Genomic DNA, 24,950 nt, shown 5'->3' with positions numbered 1-24,950 from the left:
GTATTTTCATCAAACAACTAGTATTTGTCAATTGTCAATGAAAATTTTTGTAGAGATTTGAGTTTAAAAAACTATTGGTAAGAGAACATATATTTTTGTTTTGTTTTATGCAGTGGAAATCAAAATAATTTTTATTGCATAAAACAAATACATATGCTTTGTTAAATTTTTTCATTTAAGGTGTTGTAAGAAAAAATAGTTCTTCTATTTTAATTAAACATTCATGTCGTTAATTAATTGAAACACTTCTGTGTTTTAGTATGATAATACTGCATATATTATTTTAGTTCAATTTTAAATTATGTATAAAATTTAAAATCTTTCTCTTCTTAGTTACGTCGATTTCGTACCCTGACAGATATGATAACAGATGCAAAAGAATGGTTAAAACACCCGTGGTCATCTTACTGCAGTTCAAAAAAACAAGTAAGCTTTATTAATTTAATATTAAAAGCATTTATATATAAGTATTTAAACTTTTAATATTTAGTTTTCAGATTATATAAACTTCTAATATCAGAATAAGATCTATTACAAAATACTAGTAGATTAATGCTTTTAATAACATATATTAGAAAGTAATGTAATTTATTTAATACTTAAAATTTCACAGTTTGAAATTCTGTTGATTAGTTTTATATTTAGTTAAAACAAAACAATAATATACTGGTAATTAATTAAAGATTATAAAACAATAATATGAAATTTTGAAAATAAATATTACTGATAGAAAAAAGAACATTAATATTTAATTTACATTTTATAAAATTATGGCATTACTTTTACATGTATCAAGTAATCATATTATTTGAGAAAACCTAATAAAAAATGGAAATTTTGCCTTTAAATTGTAGACAAATTTCAACTATATCTCCATAATATAAAAATATATTTAACCAAACTAATCCAAGGATTATTATTTTATCATTCCTTGAAAAGCATTCTTATTGCTTTTATGACAATTTGAATTATATTTAATGATAAATTAAATAAAACTTTTAAAATTTTAAAATATTTGATAAAATGCAAAATGTTGCAGTCAATATGAAATATATATTAAAAAATATTTAATGTATAGTAAAAGTGAGTGTGAATGGAAACATATGAATATATAGTACTTTATTTTATTATAGTTTAGAGAATAGTGTAATACAAGTTCATCAAGTTTTATTTTGAACTGTTTCTGAATTTATTTGAAATTGCCAGTTTTACATTAGCATAATAAATTGCCATTTTAAAGTTTGATTTCTTATTCTACAAACAATTATTTTTCTTTTTTAGTTTAAGCCAACTTTTATAATAGTGATTAATATATAGTTTTATAATAGTGATTAATATTAAGGAATTTAGCATTGACTTTAATAGATGATGATAAAGGCCCTATAACTTTAAAGTATTTAAGTTATGAGAACTGGCTTAAAACTAATAATCATATTGTTAATAGCTTATTAAAGCTGAAACTAAGCATTAAACTTTCTTTTAATGTTTACTTCTAGAACAATAACAATAAGTGTTTTCATTGTAAATTATGTATTTGATTAACTTTTTTAACATTTAACTTAACATTATTACTTACATTTTGCTACAATTAGTTTTTACTTTAGTTTAATTTTCATAACTCTTAACGATGCTTTTATAGCTCTTAATTTCACTTTACATTCTGTTGTTAATATTCTTTAATGGAATGGAGATTTTATTCTTTATAATTTGGCTGTCAAAGTGTTGAAGATTGTTCAATGGATTTTGACCAAAAGTTTGTAAATGCCTTCAATATTTAAGTTTTTTACATTCATTTGAGCATAATATGATAAAATATATAATTAGCTCTAGTTTTAGAAATAAGGGTTCTTTATAATATAAAAATTTCACAAGATACAAATTACAAAATAAACAATACAAATTGAAGATGTTACAGTGTATTCTGTATAACAGATGTAACAGTGTAAAAAATTCAGCCATCGTTTTTAAATATCAGTTTAAAAGAAAATGTAAAAATAAAAAAGGAAAAAAAAATTACATTTACAAGATTTACATTAATTCTATGCTGAAATAAACTTACACAATGTAACAAAGATAAACTAACATTTGAAAAGTATATTATTGTGTTGTTCGGAAAGTAATTTCGTTTTTTTTATTACTAGACGGATTAGTTGTATTTTTCCCGCCATTTTCATTCTAAACCATATTATCATTATATATTTTGACAGCTAGCATTGTAAGGCTTATTTGTAAAAAATTTTGGTTGATTTTGTGCAATTGTTTATTTTTTGTGTCCCATCAAATATGGAAGATCGAAAGCATCATTTTTGGCATATTTTGCTCTTTTATTATCGAAAAGGTAAGAATGCTGTTCAAGCAAGAAAAAGATTGTGTGACATGTATGGAGAAGATGTATTGACAAGAACGACAGTGCCAAAACTGGTTTACAAAATTTTGTTTTGCAATTTCAATATTGAAGATGCACCACGTTCTGGATGGCCAGTTTGAAGCCAATGAAAACAAAATAAAGGTACTGATTGAAGCAAACTGCCAAATAACAACACATGAAATCACTAAGAGGTGAAATCTGTCAAATTGAACCACTTATGATTACTTGAAACAAATAGATTTCATTTCAAAGCTCGATATATGGGTTCCACATATTCTTAAAGAGAGATGCTCTGTTTGGTGGGATTTTAAGGAATTTTTTTTTTTTTTTGAAGCTTTTATCAGACAATTTAACAATTGATTCGAAAGTGTACTGCCATCGAGTAAACAAATTGAGTAATATCATCAAACAGAAAAGGCGGCCAAAATTGATCAACAAAACAGGTGTACAACAAAACAATAATGTCAAATTTCACACAAGTTTGGTAACTCATCAGAAACTGTTATAACTTAGATGGACATGCTATCACACCAACCATATTTGCCAGATTGAGCACACTCAGATTATTACTTGTTCCAGTCTATACAAATTTTTTAACTGTAAGACATTTACTTGAAATGACAATGTCAAAAATCACTTGGATCAGTTTTTTGTAAGCAACAATCAAAACTTTTATGAATGTGAAATCGTGCTACTACCAGAAACGATGACAACAGGTATTTCACCAAATGGTGATACATAATTCAATAAAATATTTATTATAAAAATATTTGTGTTTTTTTTCTATGGAAAAAAAACGAAATTACTTTCCAAACAATCCAGTACAATATATTAAGGTAGTCTTAAGTTCAGCATGTTTGCTTGTGTGAGATTAGCTGGGGGGTACAGAGTAGTTTATTACTTGTGTATCACTTATAATCGGCGCAGATTTGAAATAATCTGTTCTCGGAGTTTCGAATCGAGAGATCCGATCTCTAAATCTTTTTCATAGGAGGGCTGTTAATATTTAAAACGATCTGGACGGTGAAGTATAGATGTACGTCAGGATTCCTTGACACCAGTTAATCAAATTTAGATACGCGGATTAACACGTGTTTTGAGATAATATTGATGTGATTCAGACAAAGATGAGACATTTCTTTAAACAAATAATAAAAGATTTAATAAACTAAAAGTAAATAAAATTACACAAATGGAATTATTCAAAAATAAAATTAAGCGAATGAGAGACAATGGATTAATTAAATATACGCTTTGAGAGAGAGAGCTCACAAATTCATTTATAATCACACTACCTCAAAGTTTACTTGTCTTTATGTTCATCTGTATTCGATGATCATACTTCGTTGCATGGAGAGGTCTTGATTTGGCACAATATTAAAAGTTTCTTCTTTTCTCCTCTATTAACTCATTATTATACTCGATGGGATACGACTCTGGCGTTGGCCTTTAAGACAATATATGGGAGACGTCTCTCCTCTATGAGATCTTCCGACGTACTCCTAACTAAGGGCATTGGCCTTAGGGAGACAATATGGGATCTTCTTTCCAATATGAGATTCCCCAATGTACTCCTCGAATCATGCAGATCTTTGACTATATCTCATGATTTGTGACCAATCAGCTTATTTGTCTTCACTCATGTGAACGGATGAAAAGGGGAATTGTTGGGGGGGTCGACAATTCCCAGTGTGGTGAGATTTGTGATAGATAAGTGGAAAACAGAAGGATGTGTCTGCTTCTGTTAAAGGAAGTGGCTCTTTTATCAGTTTTCCCACGTTAGAAAAACAATATTTTCACACCACAATGAAATAATATTTTATTTCAAAAATTTAACATTATATTTAAATTGTTAATTAGTCCCAGGGGTAATTCGGATCTCACACTTGGTTTATCATGTATGGAATACCTCTAGAGCATCTCTCTTCATAGTCCAGCAATAGTCTGCAAACAAACTACTTGCATGGCATGACATCATTTCGCTTCATGCCTCTTCTCTATAGCTGCAATAACCTGATGAAATCAGTCATTGTGTTCTTCGCTAACTGCTCCGTAGTTCTTGCAGAATAAGTCAAGATGAGCATGTTAGAAGTGGATTTTGAGAGAGAGTATAACCATGGTTTCTACAATGACCACAGCTCATTCATAAGCTCCTTGTAATTTTGTGCCTTGTTTTTTCCCCAGAACTGCAAACATTCTTAAAATTTTCATACACAGCTTTCTCATCACATTGTAGAATTTCATCAAATTGATGATCTCTGAAAAGCTCCCAAATTGTGAATCTGCAAAGATAGTCTCTTTGACTTTATCATTACTTAATTGAGGGAATTTTCCTTTTCAGTGCTTATAGACCTCACCTTCTCCTGGTTCATACTCTTGACAAAGCTTTTCATAAATCTTCATTTAATGTGTAATTATAGAAGAAAAATCTTTTTAGAAACCACCAGTGGTTTATTTTGGATATTCTTCACACCTGAAGGTTTTTCTGGTAAGCTGGTTTTGGTGTTATGAGATGCATGAATGCTACTATCCTATGCACAGATAAAACAGTAATATTTTGTATAGACTGACTATGAGCCTAGTAAGTGTGCTAGTATCTTTAGATCACCACAAATCTGCCACCGAAAGTCATGGTACTTGCTGGCTACAAGTAGAGGTTACATCTTTTCATAAGATTCTTTCTTATGAGCAGCATGCCAATCTGGAATTGAAAGAAAATTACAACATGGAGAAGCTGCTTTGAAACTCTCCTTAGAATAGTCTTTGAAGAGTATCCACTTTTTAGGCTTGTTATTGATGCTAAAAATTTAAGAAAATATTTTATATCTAATATATTTTAAATCAGAGGTTTTAAAACTTATGATTTTTTGATAAATGTATATATATGATAGTCAAAAATAAACCAAACTTTTAATTTAAGTTGATAGTATAAATATTTGTAGAAGACCATCTTCAAACTAAGCACTTTTTGTTAGCATCCATACTGTTTGTCAACAGTATTGGAAATCATCTTTTGTAATGTCTTTAGGGGCTCTAATCACTGTGGCTTCCACCCTTCTCTAGTCAGTGAATATCTGATCAAGAAGGGCTTAACAATATTTTCCCAGTTTCCATACTCTCTTGATTTTTGTCTGTGTAGACTCTTTCCTAAAACAAAAGAGAAGTATGAAGGAATGCAGATTCTAATAAGCAGCATAGTGAAAGATGCAGTGACAAAAACCTTTAATGACATCACAAAAAGTGCTTCAAAAATGCTTTCACAAGTAATATAGATGTTGGTAGAAGTGCAAAGAAAGCTTACTTTGAAGATAATGTGATAAGAATATAGTAAAGTGTTGTTTAATAAATCTGTGGTAAAAGTTTGGTTTTTTTTACTGTACCATCTAATATTGCTGTTCAATTAAAAAAATAACATAGAATTTTTTTCATTATGGATTTGTACTTAGTAATAACTAAGTACAAATCCATAATGAAAAAATATGTTGTCTTTAGCAGTGTTTCTTAACCTATTGCTCATTGTACGTATACTAGTAAAATTATCCATAATTTTACATGGACCAGTAATTATATTCAACTATGAATTGTGCTTATATATACTTATCTAGAGTTACTGTATGTAACAAAGTTCATAAAGTAACTCTACTATTTACATAACTGTGTCACCATCAGTATGGTCAAATATTTTTCTGTGAACCAATGAAATTTTTCTGCAGACTGATACCAGTCTATGAACCAGTGATTGAGAAACTGGTCTATAGAATTAACTTCCATTTCCATCTGGTTGATGTTTTCAACAAGCAACTTAAGACCAATAAATTTATATTAGCTTTATTCTATATGTATAGTGTATTGTTTGTTATAACACACTATTTACTATATTGTTTATATTTTCTGTATACATCTTTTCTTGATATTAAAAAGCTTAAATATTGCTACTAATTACTTCATAAATAACACTTTTTTATTGATGATTAACTCAAATTTATAAGACATACAGCATTTATGAAGATTAAACATAATTTTGTAAGGTTAATATATACTGCATAAATAAAATTAAAGTTATTAGTACTCCTTCAGTTATATAATAATTCTTGCAAGGATAATAATGACAAACCTGGTTATTATAATACTGTATATGTAAAAATTCTCTATCACAGAATATAAATTACTAATCATTGAGAAACTGGCTAGAAATGGAATCATTAATTTGGCAGGTTGGTGTTTCATTTAGCTTGTTAATAATCATTATGATAAAAATTTTGTATTGTTTGGCAATTTGAATATGTGAGAATACAGGGGTACGAATATGAGAGTGTTATTCATTACCCTTTTGATCCGTCGGTTCATTAGGACTTGCTCACAATGTCACTGAATGGCGAAATTTATAAAATGTCATTGAGATCTTTTGATCCTTCTGACTTCAGGACCTGACACCAGCTAGGGTAGGAATTCACACCCTAACTCACAATATTAAGATCTATATTTAAAAGGAAGGCTGTATAATTTTCGAGTGGGGACGTCGCAAGTTCGATTATATGGCGTTTCAGATGTTTGTATTCAACCAAGTGAACAGACAGGTTAACAAGTAACAAACAAAAGTTTAATGAATAAAATAAAGAAATACATAAAGGAATAATCTATCATTATATCAATGCCTAACTATGTACTTAAACCAGAGAGAGCATTTACAAATGGCTTTAAGTATAATACCTCTGGGCTAGTTGATTCATTTCAATTGAGTAATCCAAATGATATGTGGTGATGTCTTTCCACATACGGAGACGAAGGAGGGCTGGAAGGTAGTGAGACAGGACTTCAATGCTTGACCGTTTTGACTATGGGGAATCTTATGGCAGTCCTGGTTACTGTTGTCAGCTGCCTTCCTCTATGGTAGTTTCTTATTATCATTTGCTGCCTGTTATTATGTCAGGTTCTTATAATCATTGACTGCCATGAATTTGTGGGTTTTTCCCCAACTTTCCTCCAATTGGGATTTGGAGTTCAAATCATCTGACAGGACATATGAGGAGTCAAACAGTAAGATGTTTGTCAGAGATGTGTGATAACATCTTTTCCAAGAGAAGTTTTCTTTTCTTTTCCCATGAAAAGTGACAAAATGTGTCATTTTTTATGTTAAAATGTTACTTTAAATTGTTGATTAATTGAATAAATTTTTAACTGATTAAATAAAATCATTCTCTATTCTTGAATTCTCACAAATATATAATTTGATAGTTGAAATTTCAACATTTTGCATTGTTATCTTAAATACTTACACTTTGAATTTTCAAAATACTGTAAATCATTAATTGAAATTTTAATATGTTTTATAAATTAATACAATATCTTACTAAGCTGGATAAATATTTTAAAATAGAAATATAATAGTTGAAATAACACTGATCCTATTAAAGTAAAATTTTAAATTTGATTTATTTAAATTACACTTACTACAACAGACAATTATGTAATTTTTTTTTCAGTTACTGAAAACTAAGTTATTGTCTCAATGTATGTATGTAGACATGAGTGCCAAAATTATTACATTGCAAATTTAATTAATAATTTTTAATGATTTATTCAGTATCAATATAAATAAAATAAATAAGTATAAATATAGCATTTTTTATCAATTGTGGAGACCAACACCTGTGCAATTTCAAATAGACCAATTTCTTACTTTAACAGATTTCATGGTATGTGGTTTCCACTGTATATTATATATGTAATATCATAAAGTTATACTTATTTTAAAGAAACATCCAGAAATGCCGAAGAAGCCATTGACTCCTTATTTCCGTTATTTCTTGGAAAAACGTCAGAAATATAGTCGAGAACATCCCGACATGTCCATGACGGAGCTGGCTAAAGTTCTTTCTAAAAAATATCAACAGCTTCCAGAAAAAAAGAAGGTAAATGAGATTTTTTACTATTGAGTTAAAGCATTTTTATAAGATTTTAATAACTAATAATAATATCTTTAAAAAATATAATGTGCCATATTTTTACATATTGAAACTTTACAATTAACAATTAAAAGCACCATATTTCCTGCAATAATCACCTACTGGGCTGTTTATTTCAGGGGGCAATTATTGAAGTAAAAATTATTGACATTGTAAGAAAGAAAGCAGCATGATTCCAAAAGAGATGTAAAACTAACTTAACAACCAATGTAAATTACTAGCTAAATTGGAATATTGTGACAAATAAATAAAAAATATTTTGAGTAAAGTACTTGAATTGCCTTTAATCAACTTTTTGTAAATTTCCAATATGAATAATATTGACTGTCAGTAGTGATATTATCCAGTATTTGTTTTTCTGACTGCAATGTAGGAAAAGATTGTATTGATACGTGATTTATTTAATAATATGAAATACCACTAATATATTAGTATTTAGATTAATTGGTGCAGAATTTACTTCACAATACAAGTTAGATGGGTGATTATTACAAGAATATTTTTGTGGATGATTATTACAAGAAATATGGTGTTATGGTGTAACTATCTTCTTGTGTTAATACGCTTGAATTAGTTTTGATGATAATTTTATTTTTGCATGTTATTAGTTAAGTGTATTAATATTAAAAGACTGTTAATAATGAATTGCATGTTTGACAGAGATCCCATAAAAAATTGAAAAATTTGCTGCCTCCCATAACTTTTTTATGATTAGATACATAAATATTTATCATTGTTACATATTCACAAGTGTATTAGGTTTGTGTATTAGGGGATTGATGCTATTAAATTTTGGTGGTTAAAAATCAATGGAGTGGAGTGATAGATAGGGTTGTGTCATATCTCCGGTTGGATTGGACTTAATGATGGTTTTACTCGTTATTAGCATTTACAAATTTTTATAAAAAGCATATTATAAAATATAAAAAGATTTTTTAAAATAAAATATTGTAACAGTTGGTGCCACATGCAATTTTAAATGTTCCAGGGAAGTTAAGCAACTCATTCTTGGATTTTTAAATTTTTAATATAATTTATACTGACAAAAATGTATATAACTATATATTGATGCATATCTGACGAAATGAAAAGATAATTAGAAATCTAAATTATTTCATATGACTATTATAATAATTGCATCAAAAAGGAAGAGAAAAGCATGTAGATGATGCTATTGGATGCTATGAAGTATGCTTACAGAATATCAGTAAGAGCTGTCATTTTTTTTCTAATGGTTTGAAAAATCTACAGTGGTGTTTCTAGCAGATCGAGTTTTCAGAAACAACCTGAAATATTTTTGTTAATATGGCTAAGATTTAGCACAAGTATTTAAAAGTATCTTGTAAACACCACTGTTAAACCTTTACTTTCTGTAAGAAATAATACACAAATGAACAAATGTTTTTGATCTTAATCAAGATCTGTCTCAGGTTTTGGATCACTTGGGTTCCAATTATGGAATGCAAAGATTCAAATGTATTTAAATACAAATTATTTTAACAAGTTTGGAATTATGAAAAGTATCTTGAATTAGTAAGTTATCAGACTATTGGACTGCTTTAAGATTACCAGTAATTTGTCATTTCTGTGCATTAGCTAAATGATTTTCTAGTTATTTTCAATTGTGAAAGCATGAAAAACATATTAGATACAACAAAAGATGGCTTTGTACTGTACATCAAATTTTATTACTGAAATTAAAGAACTGTTCTTGAAAAATTAGCACTAAAAAACAGTTCTTCCTTAATCTTACAATGAGCTTTTCATATCAACTATTGTAATTTTTAATGATAAATTATTTCTTTAGTAATACTTAGTAGTATGTATTTACAAATCTTCAGTTTTTTAAATAATTTTTATATGCATCAATTTTTATTATTATTCAAGCAGAATATTTAATTTACATTCATATCTAATAAATTTCGCACACTTCTTGGGGATATTCATATTGTATTTTAAACAAAGAAAGAAAATTTGATTTCACTCTAGTATTTAAATTAATAATATAGAAGGTAAATGTTATATATACTTAATAATAGAATAAATTTTAATAAAATGTTTATTTTTATCTCGTTGGGTTTATAATATGAAACAAAACTTTAAAATTTTAGAAATTTGTTATTTTAAATTTTTTATTCATATGATTTTGTTTTTGTAGATTTAAATTAAATTAATTTATTTATAATTTAATATCTGTATAATTATTTATTACAGCAAAAATACAAAGAAAACTATGAAAAAGAAAATGAAGTGTATAAGCAAGAACTAGAAAAGTTTAAGTGAGTTCAAAGTTGAGATTATTTATTTATTTATTTTTGTAAATATATATTAATATTTTATAATATATTTACAAAATAGAAATCCTTTACATTAATATGTTAAATTTTAAAAATGATAACTGGATTTATTTTTCTCCATTATGAAGGCAAATATTAATACAGTAGAGCGTCGATTATCCAAATCAATTGGACACTGGGGTTGTTCGAAAAATCGATATTTCGGATAACCGATTATGTATGAAAAAATGTATTAACCTATCCTGTGTTGAAATTTTTTTCCGTTGCATGTTGCTTTGCGTTGAATTTTCATCGATATTAAGCCTAACATAAACTTTTTAAAATAATAATCGTGACTATTGTATCATTAAAAATTATTTCTTTATTTTGTACAAACAAAATGAATATATTGAAAAATATAAAAACAATAAAAAATTATACTTCAGAAGTTAATTTAGTATCAAAAACGTAAAATATTTGAGTAGCCCAAGACATAGCCAAAGATTGCAGCGCCACAGCACTGGCGAAAATTTAAATTTGTCGACTGGAATTCTTTCGGATAATTGACGCACTACTGTAATAGTAATAAATAGATTTTCTCTTAGAATTTTATTAGTTAGTTTTAAAATTGATAAGTAATAAAATTAAAATATGTATACTATTCCGTTACTTTATCTTGTAATGTATTACATAAAATTTGATTTAAATATATAAATAATTAATTTTTTAACAATTTACTAGAATTAACTAAGTTAGAATGTTATTTTGAAATTAATGTTGCTGATACTATAGTAGGAATTATTATTTAGCCTGGAAATTGACATACTGAGTAATTGTAATTAAAGTATCTTCGTATGATCTAGAGAGAGATTTAGCAGTCCAAATGCAACAGAATCTGGTATGGTAATATTTTACAACATATAGAATATATTCCTGTAAAAAAAAAAAGAAATTATACCAAAACTGACCACTATGCACTGCATGTGGTGAAAAAATGCAATTTCTTTGCATAAGCACTCAAGTTGCAGTCAAGTTCTGGGTATAAAAGTGATCATGATTGTTGAATGTCATTCTTATTAGCTATGGTAGTCATTATCTTGCCGGAATGTGCATTTTATGTAAAACTATTTTATGAAAACAATGCCAGTACTGCAGCTGCACTTTGTACCAAGGACCATTGACTCCACAAGCTCTTGGAGGAATGATCATTCAGATCATTCTTCCAAGAGCTTGTGGAGATTCTGGATGTCTGGGAGTTCAACCCAGTTGAGGGCACAAACCTATTACTTCATAAGTCATTGAAGCTATTGCCACAGCTGTTTTTGAACAATCAATGAATAATGTTGCATGCTTAGCAGTGCAATTACAGTGTTGCAGAATTTTTGTGTATCTATGATTACCATATTTTGAAATCCCAAAATGACATTCCAACCAGCTTTGTGATCAGAGTTGAAAATCAAGCTTTGAAAAAATTTTTTAGCTACAATAATATATTTTGAGAAATGTTTATTTCTACAGCCATGTAACTTAAATAAATTATATTAAGCTATTTCATTTTAAAATGTTTTAGTGTGTTAACAAAATGCCTAGTATCAGAGAATGTGACTTAGAAAACAAAGGTTATCCACACATTAATCACTTTCCTTTGATTTGTCAATAGCTTTAAAAAGTCACTATTGTTTATCAAGTAGCCAAAAAAAATTTTTGCATGTAAAGTTTTGAAATTAATTTTAAAAAGCAATTCCTTTTACAGAAGCAATTTTTTTTCTTTGGTTCACTATGCTTATATTATATTAGTGAAAAATCTTTCAATGAAATACTGTGAGCTGGTATTGGAAGAAAACTGGGCTATAAAATATAACATCTTAAACTTCCAGCAATACAATGGTTTAATATCACACTAACATTTTCAATCAATTTAACTAATCATTACCAGGCGAATTGAATTATAAATTACATTAGAACATATGTACATTGAACATTTGAGGAAGAATGCTTATTCATTAATATTCCAACAATTCAAAAACAAGAACCAAAAACAATCTCTAATATGCTGTAGATTAACACAAAATTTTAAGAACACAAAAGTTAAATTACGGACCAAGCAGTTATAATAAACTATTATAATAATTGTTTATAAAGTAAACCAAAAATAATGAGCATAGATCTTTCAGGAGTTCTCTTTTCATTACACCACTTCTTGTTATGCCCTTTCTACAATATTAAATGTAGTTGGATTACTTATTGTGACTTGACTTTCCATTATATATGGCAATATTTTCTTCGAATTAGAGAACTTAGTATCATCATTTTCCATCAAAAAATTTTATACTTATTTTTGTAACTTTACAGGAGATATTTTAGATGTAACCATTTAACCCAGAAAATTCCTGAAAAGATCATATCCAAATATTTAAATAATCTAAACATCCTTCTTACAGTCCTTTCACATTACACAGAAACTGTCTCATCACCTTCCATTTTCTTCAGCATATCCTTTATTTCGAGTAGTATGAAAGGTTTTTCATTATATCAATAATGGAGTTACAGTAGAGCATCTATTATCTGAAACAATTTGGGACTGGGGTTGTTCAGATAACTGATTATGTATGAAAAAATATACTAACCTATCCCATGTTGAAATTTTTCTCTGTTGCGTGTTGCTTCGTGTTGAATTTTCGTCAATCAAACCTAACTTTCGCCTAACAAAAATTTTTTTAAAATAATAATTGTGGCTATTGTATCATTAAAAATTATTTCTTTATTTTTCATAAACAAAATAAATATATTTAAGAATATAAAAACAAAAAAATTATATTTAGGAAGTTAACCTGGTATCAAAAATGTTCCAATGCAGAAATGAGTTACATACCTTACATAAAGTAGGCCTACAGTTTAGGAAAAGAAGTCCAAAATTGTCTTTTGCTTCACAGCTGAGACTCATTTTTTTGCTGCTAAATCTCGCACATGTTTTAAAGACAACAGTTGGATAGCATCACAGTCTTCTTGCTGTTCTAACCACTTCATAGCCATCTCAAGGCAGTGAAAAGCTCCCTCACTGGGTGGTTCTTTTTCAGCACTGTCGTTGCAAGGGTCTTGGTCGTTGATAACACTGGCAATGATTTCATTGTCCAACAATACTTGATAGCCAGGATCATTGACATCACACTTGAGCCAGTTTTGAATGTTTTCCTTGTCACATTCTTTAATCAACCCAAACAGTTGTGATACAAATTAGCTGTTTGGTGGCTCTTCAGGTGCAGTGATAGACTCATCTGATGGTAGGAGTTTATTCCAGCTGTTGTTAGTTTAGTGTCCTTGACAGTAGCCCAAGCTTCTGCTGCCATGTACATAGCATCCTTCATGTTAATTTCAGTGTACACTTGCTGAATTGTTTTTTCACATTCTTCCTTGATCATTACCATACACAACAATGACTTTCTATAATATTGTTTGAAGCTTTCAATGACCCCCTGGTCCATGGGAGGCAAGAAAACAACTTTAAACTTTGTTTTCTCTTTTCAGTGAAATGTTTGAGAGATGACTTGGAGCATTGTCAATCAACAACAAAACATTTCCAGAATTTCCAGTTTTAAGCTGATGCTTTTTGACTTCAGGATATATACAGTGTCATACCATTCTATAAAAATGGTTGTCCATGAATTTTTTGATTTTTGTAGGTGACTGGCAATTTTTTATTCCCTTAAAGCACTGTGAATTTTTAAACTTTCCTATGATTAGCAAAGTTAGTCTGTGTGTTCCAGTAACATTTCTGCATACCATAACAGTGATGCATGATTGCTTGCCTTAAAACCAGGTACTAACTTTTCATTCTTGGAAACTAGGGTTTTTGTTGGCATTTTCTTCCAGTACAAACCTGTTTCATCTGCACTGTAGACATTGGGTTTTTTATAGCCCTCCTTATCATGTTTTTATAAGACTCTTCAAACATTCAGCTGATTCAGTATCAGCTGACAGTTTTTCACTCTGGATGTCTAATTTCCTAATTCCATGCCTAGATTTGAAATGCATAAGCCAGCCAGTAGTCACTTTAAATCAGTGTTCCCCCTAGTTTCTTGTCCATTTCAAGAGCTTTTTCACAAATCAAAGGGCCACCTATTGGTTGTCCTTGGCTACGTACCTTCATGAACCATGTATAAACTGCAGTGTCCAAATCCTGGTTTTCTGCCATTTTCATCGTTTTTCTGTGCAAGCTTCCGTCTTCACTGTCAAGTACACTTGCAAATTTTTTTAATGGCATTACTGTTCTTTTTAATGTCCAATATTGTGGCATTTTCAACTCCATATCTACTACTCTTCAACTGATCTATTATTTTAAGTTCATCAGAAACACTAAGAACAACGCATTTACGTTTAGTCGCCATTGCGAACAGTACAACAAATACAGCACAATCTGTTACAAGTGTGGAATTCACAGATCCAAAATTAATGTCTCTGATGGAAACTGATTCTGATTCAGCACGACACACAGTTCTCAGAAAAACACTGTACAAAACAAGCAAAACTCACCACTTACGATGGGGGAAAAAGGCCTCTTCAAATACTGGTGTGTCCTTAGGTACAGTACTCTCTCATGGTTGTGCCAGTGCTGCCAGCTAAAACATACACACCAACAAAAATATTGGAGTAGCCCAAGACATAGCCAAATACAGTAGAGTGTTGTTTATCCAAAACGTCAGTTATCTGAAAGAATTCCAGTTGGCAAATTTAAATTTTCGCTAGTGCTGTGGTGTTGCAATCTTTGGCTGTATCTTGGGATACTCCAATATTTCTTTTTGTTGGGGTGTGTTTTAGCTGGCAGCACTGGCACTTTTGTGTGGTGTTTTTCTGACTGCTTCATGTGTCATGCTAAATCAAACGTTTTTGATACTAGATTAACTTCTAAAGTATAATTTTTTTTAGTTTTTATATTTTTCAATATATTTATTTTGTTTATAGAAAATAAAGAAATAATTTTTAACGATACAATAGCCACAATTATTATTTTAAAAAGTTTACGTTAGGCTTAACATCGACCAAAATTCAACGCAAAACGACACGCAATGGAGAAAAATTTCAGCTTGGCATAAGTTAATATATTTTTTCATACATAATTGGTTATCCGAAAAATAAGTTATCCGAACAAACGCAGTCCCCAATTGATTCGGATAAACAATGCTCTACTGTATTGCAGTGCCACAGCACAAGTGGAAATTTGAATTTGCCGACTGGAACGCTTTTGGTTAACCGATGTTTCAGTTGATTGGTATTCAGATAATTGATGCTCTACTGTATTTTCCTTTTCTAGTTTGCTAGTATGAGTATGTTTGAGTATGTATGAGTACTAATTAGAAATTGAAAATGTCATAAATATATTTCACTTAATGTTAGTGTGATATGGATTCACAGCCAAACTTATTTTTGGATCATTTTTTTCAAAGAAACTAACCCCAATGGCTTATGATATGTTCTGGTAGCCCAGAGTTACCAAGAGATGTTCAGTGCTTTTATCATACCCCAACAGCAACAGTGCCTTGACTAAACCACTTTTAATGCAAGATGGAACCTTTCCACATATCAGGACATTGCATATAGAAGTTTGCAATATTTCATCTGTAACAGGGTGACTAGTTTGCATTTTCTGTCAATGGACTATCTCATTCTCCACATCTTAATTTGTGTGATTCTTGGTAGGGGAAACATTTTAAAAATGTGGTTAATCAACAATACAACTATAACTCAAAATCTGTTTAATGTGGAAACAAAACTTTTTGAGAATAAAGTTGGAATCCTTGAAAGATAGCATCACAGAAAATTAATTACAGCCATTGAACATGTGTGCATTGCCTTCAGGTTTTGCATTTTTAAAATAAGGATTACATTGAGCAGTATTTCTTACATTGTTAAGGTCTATAACAAAAGTGTCTTGTACAAATAAAATTTTTGTTGCCTGTAGTGTCAAAAGTGTTTTTTGGTTTTGGTACTAAATTTTTTTTATGGAAATGATTTTCATGTGCCTTGAAATATCACTATACCAGATTTGGTTGCAGTTGGACTGCTAAATATCTAGACAGTGTTAAATAGGGGTACTTTGTGATTATTTGATACATTATAAAATTAAATTTTTTATCATAAATCAATATAACAATATAATTATATGTACAACAATAATATAACATTTTTTTTTTAAATTGCAAGAAACAAAAATATCTAAAATTGTTTCAAACTAGTTGAGAAGCATCATAGCTTTTCCTAAAAAAACTAAGAATCAAAGATTGAATCAGTTTTGCTTTTTAGAGTTTTTGAATTTTTTGTAGGGCACTAACAATGTTTTCAATCCTCATTTAAAGTTGAAAAATACATTTGGTGACTGGAATCAATATATAAAATGGTCAGTATTGTCACATGTCTTTTGTAATACAACATATATTTTTGAATTTCACTTCTGCATGACTCTGTCAGGTAGCTGTCATAATTGAATTTATTTCTCATTTTCTCTCACTGAAGGAATAAGAATAGATATCATTGATATATGCATTTTGGAAAATTTTAAAATAATTGTTTTTCCTTTATTTTATAGAAATTTTTACTTTAAAAGTTATAATTGTTTGCTTTGTATCTAGTAGAATCCATTATCATTTTTGTTGATTGGCTATTCCATTCAATATTTTTACTGACTTTGTCACAATTTGTCTTCTGTGTCTAACCATTGTGACAAATCTAGTAAAAATATTGGATAGAATAGCCAATCACCAAAAAACGATAAGTACTTTAAAAGTTCTTTCCTGGAATGTCTTTATATTTTACAGGAGAGAACATCCTGATCAATTTCCACAAGCAGAATCTAAACATCATCCACAACATGAAGGTCCTTACAAACCACATACACCCTTTCAACTTTTTATGGCAGAGAAAATGAAGAAAGCTGAATTTGCTGAGGTAATTTTAATTTTATCTTTATATATTCTTTAAGTTTCAAACTGTATGATAAATAGAATGACAAGTATGGTATAATATACATTAAAAAGTATACACCAGCAATATGATAATTGAAATCAATACACACACAAAAGATATTTGCTTTTCTAATTGTTGTTTTATTTTTTTATTATAATTAAGATAGTATAAAGTTGGGTTCTGAATTGAACATTTAATATTTAGTTATAAAGGTGAGGCTCCATTAGCATAAAATTGAGTGTAAAAACTCTTGCTGCAATTATTTTTAATCATGTGGCCTATTTGTGTTTGTGCTAGGATTGCGGTGGAGATCCGGCTCCACTATCACAGTTTTTATGGCAATGGTACTGTATCTTTCATTTGCACTGTTTATTAGAATAAATACAGTATTAAATGTTAAACTAAGCATTCATATATAATAATAATAATAATAATCTTTATTAGCATAAAGGGAAGTGTCCCTGTTGCAGGGGGCCATACAATGGGATATTATAAATTTTTAGTAATATTTACATAATATACAGGATATCAGTATCAAACAATTTGATAGTTATAATAATATTATTTACATTAACAGTCAGATGTACAATGTTGGTAATATTTAATATACTGGCTCAGATTTACAACATTTTTGTGATTTCAATGAAAAAGTTATACAGACTGTAGAGATCTTTTTTATTCAGTTCAGACTGTTTAAAATATTTCTATAATCTTGAGATGAGTCGTTTTGGAGTATTCGGGAGATGTTAAAAGATTCACGTATCCCTGAAAGACGTTGACATTTTTGGAGTATAATCATTCATTATTTGAATTATTTGTTTATATATTATATCAAAATTTAGGTTAGTTATTTCTGGAATATTGCTGAATCTGGTTTCGATTTCATTAACATAATTCGACATTTTGTAATAAATTCTAGTAATCTTGTTATTTTCATTGTTAAGAACACTGAATTATAAAATTAATCAAATATAATCCAAGTTTCGGTTATACCTATTGTTTCTGAAACATAATTTAATTGAAAGTAATTTGTTGATAGAAATTTATTCTTTAAGCCTTGACTATTCCAATTTAAAACTGTAGTCGGATGTATATTTTTAATAGTTTTTTCTTGGTGAGTTTTATTTTATTGTAAATATCAACTTGATGATTCTGGTGAAGCAGAGAAAGGCTGAAAGGTATCCACGTAGACTAATTTTCCTGTATTAATACTAAAAGTTAATTTATTGCAGTCTATTAGCAAATTGTCGTTACGTAGTTTAACTGATTGGTTTTGGTTTCTTAATTCATAATATATTGGCAATAAGTGTTTTCTTCTTTTACGTGTTTCTTTAGTAAGATCAGGTGCTATCTGTATATTACCCCAGTCTTCCATTAATTTACGTTGTTTCTTTGATATGAAAGCATTATATATTTGATCACGGGTCTGTTTCGTACTAAGTGATAGTTTTATAATCTGGTTGGTTGATTTGGTTATTTGAATTATATCTAGGATATCCTCCTGAGTTACATTATTTAGGTTTAATGTTAAGTTGATGAATTTAAGAATTTCTGGTTTGGAAGTGCTTTTTGACGAAGGATAGTTGTATAATACTATATTATTATAATGACAGTCATTAATTAGAGTATCCATTTTATACTGTATCAGTTCCTTTTCAGATTTTAAATTGTCAATTTGAATTTTTAGATTATCTATTGAACTTTCCATTTTTTCAAATTGAATTTTATTTTCCCGTATAGTACCATGAATTAAATTCAGTTCTTCTTTTATATATTCCATTTGTGCAGATAGTTTATCATTAGAAGTATTAATCAATTCAGATATCCTATTCCATAGATCTGCTGTTAAAGTGTCATTCGAGCTTATTGGAGTAGATGAATTAATTACATTGGACTCACCTGAAAAGCTTTGTAGATTTTGTTTAGATATATCCGTATGTGAACCATTGTTTGCCGTAGACGATTCCTGTAATTCTTTATCCATTGATAAGTTGTAGTCCGTTATAAGCTTGAAATTAGATGTACCTGGTTGCGTCTTTTTGCTTTCCGGTTTGCTTCTATTAGTTGACAGTCTACCACATTTTTTTGGTGAACGTTGCATACTTATTAATTATTAATTTCCTCGAACTTGGTTATTTCTTATTAGTATTAAACACTTTTGGTTAATTCAGATAATAAAATTGAAAAAATACACTAAATTCTAGATTTACGTTGAGGTGTAAAAACAAAGTCACCAGCAGCGCTCACGGTCAAGTCACGCCCCCCTAAGCATTCATATATTATAATTTAAGATAGGCATCGGAAATAATTAAGAATTACAAATTATGATTTTTTTTAGATTCAACATACAGCAGTATCATAATTAAGGAGGTGTTCAGAACTCTCTTTATTAACTTTTGGGCAATTTCAATCAAATTTGGTATGTGTACTGCCCTGAGTAAATGGTTTTGTTTTTGGGAAAAAATTTATACTTCAAGAATCATTTTATACAGCAAAATTTTTGCTGCTGTTCCTTTAATGTGTTGTACTGTACATGTTTTCTAACAAATTTCAAGAGTAATAAACAAAATATAATAATTATATTTCAATTAGAGATGTAAATGCGAATTGATGATTATCAAAGATATGGCTCTGTGTGTTCCATATCCATGTTCTAAAAACTGCATTTGCTATACCATACACTTGATGGCAGAAAGCAACTGACCTCTGTGGAGTTGTCACACGTGAAATGCCTTGATAAACAAAGTTCTTTAGGTACAATTTATTTGCAGTCTAGTCAAAAAAGTTTAATTTATTCAGGTTATTTTATGCAATTGGTTTTTAAAAATTTTTTTCCATTAGGCAGGTTTGACTTTTAGAGGGACCATTTTAGATAGACAATGTAAGATATTTCTATTGATATATCTGACAATGTTTATGTCTAATGAGATGATGATATTTTTACAGAAATTGTCACTTTTTTAAAGTTGGTTTATAATTTTATTTATTGATAGATAAAGGTGTGCATATGATCTAGTCTCTTCTTATTGAGAAATAAATTGTATTCATAAATTGCGAAATACTGTATTTCTGCACATACAAGAGCAAACTCATGCCTATTCTCAGTATAAGAGTTTGTTTTTGATGGGGCAAAATTGGCATTATATTCTGCAAAATACTTAAAAAACTTAGTATTGGAAGCATTTTTTTTATGTTGGTTTTTTTATTTTTGTTATTGAGTAGTTAAGTGGATCAGTACATGAACATTTAATTTACATTGAGACAATAGTGCAGTGCTTGTGTAAGCTAACACAAGCTGGCACATAAACAATCTTTTAAGTGAATCAGGACACATTTCAAAAATGAGAAAACAAGAAATTTACACTTGTAAGATCCTGCTTAATGCTGATTCAATATAACGTGGACTGCTCGAAGCCAAAAAACGCGCAAACTTTATGCCCATTCAAATTAATGCGGCATTTCATTGATTCATATATAATATGATTATTCCAAAACATGAACCAATTGGCAAAAGGTAGCAATTCGTCATAGTGCCACACTTTCCTTAAATCTATGTGTGTTTTGAGCAATTTTGTAAAAAATATAACATCATGGATGCCTTAGCAAGAATTAACTGATAAATGCATGAATGTAGTGTGGAAGAAGTTATGGCTGGAAGTATCCAAGAATTCTGAACGAGAAGAGCCTATTGCTGTATCATTAAGTTGACCAAATTTTCAACCTAATCAATACAGCAGGACTAGATGTAAATGAGCAGGATATTGGGGAGTTACTGCAGGTTTCTGGTAAGAGCCTTACCAACGACAACCTTCAAGAACTGACAGAACAAGGAATTCATGTAGAACTGGAAAATTATGACTCTGAAAACAAAGAACCCCAAAGAATTTCTCTACAGATTTCCTTAGTAAAAGTTTGGTAACAATAATCGAAATTGTCGATCAAATTGTAATGAATGGTCCAGATTTTGAAAGGAGTGCAAAAGTGAAACGAGGCATTTTGGATGCGATCTTCTGCTATGGACATTTGCTTAAGAAAAAAGTGACAAATAAAACTACACGACTTTATTGCAAAAGACAAGAATTTCAGAAAAGCCGAGACCTTCATCACGAAATACGAACTTTACATTTCTGTGTGCATGTTTGTGTTATTTAACATATATTATTGTGCAAATTAATATAAAAATAACTTAAAATTATAGTAAAATTAGCTTGTTTTTGGTCACGTGTTCCTTCTCCCTAGTTACTCTGTTAAAATGACCTCATTTAATGCTATTTCGCTTAGCGTTTTGTTGTCTAGGAACGCATTCCCTGCATTAAGCAGGATCTTATTGTATATCTGAGGAACAGAGGAACATTGTATTGGTGAGGAACTTACCTAGATTCATGCTTCTGCATTTGATTAAATATATTTTTATTGCTACAATGGAGATATTTTTCAACAATATTAATTATAATAATNCTTAATATACAAAACAATATACAGTAGAGTGGCATTTATCTGAATCAATTGGGGACAGGGTTTGTTCAGATAACTTATTTTTCAGATAACCAGTTATGTACAACAAATATATAACAAATACTTTAGAAGTTAATGTAGTATGAATTCAGCACAACACAGTCTGACTGGAACGCTTTCGGTTAATCAACGTTTTGGTTGATTGGCTTTCAGATAGACGACGCTGTACTGTATATATTGTCTTTAAAATTATAATTAAAAATATAATACTCCCTGGCTTCTAAATACAGTTTGTTAATTATTTTCTAAATTTCTATTTACAATTAAATAAATAAATTTACTCTTTAAGAGTAAATTTATTTATTTTGTTGTTTTAGAATATTTTTATACTTCTTATTAAATGCTAAAATTTTACAAGTATTCTGAAAATAAGCAAATTTTAATTAATATGAATACTTTGAGACGGATTTTCTTTCAAAATTATTAATACATTTTTCTTTAAATTTAAATTGCTCTTAATAATTCTTTAAAAAATTATTATTTAATTTTAAATATTTTATTTAAATTCTACATGCAGGCAATGTTATTTAATTAACAAGAATAAATAGTGAAAAAAATTATTATATTATTAGTAAAACATTAACTTACAATAAAAGAGAATAAAATTTTAAATTTTATCAGTTTTTTTTACTTATTCTGTCATTTATGCTGTTAATCCTAATATAACGGCATATCTATATATTTACTATTTCAATTGTAACATTTTTATTACCATGCTTCCAAACTAATATGTTTGTTTGCAAACTGTATCTTTCATCAGAACATTAATATTTGTCCCTCTGTGGAAGATTACAACATTTGGTGATTTTAGATTTCTTTCCTGTTGAAATGAAATGTTTATGTAATGTTTCTTTCCATTTTGTAGTTGGTTATTATTACTAGAATAGTTATTAGAATATAATTATTACAATTGCAAATAATAACAAACTCTTAATTCTTCTTTTTTAATCTATTTATTTTCTCTTACTTTGGGTATTTTAAAATATTTGTATTTTTATATATTTTATTTTAAATATTTCAAAATAATTGACAAATACAAAGACATTTGGCATTTGTTTCTTTGCAATCTTTCTTTTCAATACTTAAAATTGTTAACATTCTTATTCTTTAATGAATTCTCAAAGTATTTCACACAAATACTACATTGTTCTGTTATAAAGAATGTTTTTAAGATTATCTAGAAAATTGGATTTATCAGTATCTTTCTAATAAAAAAATTGAACAGTGGTTTTGAAGTTTAACTTTGAAATAATAGTCAGAAAAATTTAGTACAAGAATAAAAACAATGGAGAAATATCTAAATGGTAATGCCAATAACATAGACATGATATACTAGAAGTTAGAAATATTGAAATTTGGTATTTACTTTTATGTTGTTTTTGAAACCGTGTTTTGCAAATATATTGGACTTCAAACTCACATTTGAGTTATAAATAAGCACTTGGCTTTATTTCCATCATTTTTAGTTGACTAAAAATGATGGAAATAAAGCCAAGTGTTTATTTATAACTCAAATGTGAGTTTGAAATCCAATATTTACTTTTAGTTAAATTTCCTCTGTCACAAGACTTATCATCAAGATGCATTGTAAATAGTTAATTCTATCACAAGTGAAAAATTAAATTGTTTTCTTGCAGCATCAGTGGAATTGATGTCGAAGAGTTAAGATGATTTATTAAATATGAAAACCCTTATTAAGATTTTAAACTTTTTAAAATAGTGTTTCTGAAATCTCAAAAGTGTCTCACTTGATATATACATATTTAATATGATGAAATTATAATATAAGGTCAAGAATTACTTCAGATACCATGATGTAAGCTTAGTAAATCATAACAAAATTCATCAGATTTAAGAATCAGATTAAAGTTGATGCAATGTGAATTTTATAAATCTTTTCATTTTTATATGCCTTTAATTTCTTTGTAAAGTTATTATTATGATGTAAACAGTAATTTAATTTTTATTTCTTCAAAAGGCTGAGGACTATCAAATAACATAAAGTAACAAATGTTTAATTGATAGAATATAGTTATAGATACATTGCAGCAATGTAAACAAAAGTATTTGAATAATTCTATAAATAAGTAAAATTTAATAATTTATAGATTAGATCTCAATACAGATAACTTCTATAGTAATGTAATCTACAAATCTTGATAATGTATACTGGCTTAATATACAAAACAATATACAGTAGAGTGGCATTTATCTGAATCAATTGGGGACAGGGTTTGTTCAGATAACTTATTTTTCAGATAACCAGTTATGTACAACAAATATATAACAAATACTTTAGAAGTTAATGTAGTATGAATTCAGCACAACACAGTCTGACTGGAACGCTTTCGGTTAATCAACGTTTTGGTTGATTGGCTTTCAGATAGACGACGCTGTACTGTATATATTGTCTTTAAAATTATAATTAAAAATATAATACTCCCTGGCTTCTAAATACAGTTTGTTAATTATTTTCTAAATTTCTATTTACAATTAAATAAATAAATTTACTCTTTAAGAGTAAATTTATTTATTTTGTTGTTTTAGAATATTTTTATACTTCTTATTAAATGCTAAAATTTTACAAGTATTCTGAAAATAAGCAAATTTTAATTAATATGAATACTTTGAGACGGATTTTCTTTCAAAATTATTAATACATTTTTCTTTAAATTTAAATTGCTCTTAATAATTCTTTAAAAAATTATTATTTAATTTTAAATATTTTATTTAAATTCTACATGCAGGCAATGTTATTTAATTAACAAGAATAAATAGTGAAAAAAATTATTATATTATTAGTAAAACATTAACTTACAATAAAAGAGAATAAAATTTTAAATTTTATCAGTTTTTTTTACTTATTCT

General features: G+C 28.4%; 1 protein-coding gene across 1 annotated transcript in view; it reads left to right on the top strand.

Annotated features, from left to right (window-relative positions):
• Positions 1-24,950, top strand: part of LOC111633876 (nucleolar transcription factor 1-like) — an 83,202-nt gene that overhangs the window by 43,430 nt on the left and 14,822 nt on the right. Inside the window, exons 4-7 of the mRNA XM_023378512.1 lie at positions 334-426; positions 8,125-8,280; positions 10,549-10,613; positions 17,420-17,549. Of these exons, the coding sequence (XP_023234280.1) occupies positions 334-426; positions 8,125-8,280; positions 10,549-10,613; positions 17,420-17,549 (444 nt within the window). The remainder of the gene's footprint in view (positions 1-333; positions 427-8,124; positions 8,281-10,548; positions 10,614-17,419; positions 17,550-24,950) is intronic.

Source organism: Centruroides sculpturatus, unplaced genomic scaffold (genome assembly GCF_000671375.1).
Source record: "Centruroides sculpturatus isolate CEXI.00-Female unplaced genomic scaffold, Cexi_2.0 scaffold800, whole genome shotgun sequence".
In the NCBI taxonomy this organism is placed as follows: Eukaryota; Metazoa; Arthropoda; class Arachnida; order Scorpiones; family Buthidae; genus Centruroides; species Centruroides sculpturatus.
Note: the sequence above shows the minus strand (reverse complement) of the source record. Positions and strands in the feature narration are given on the sequence as shown.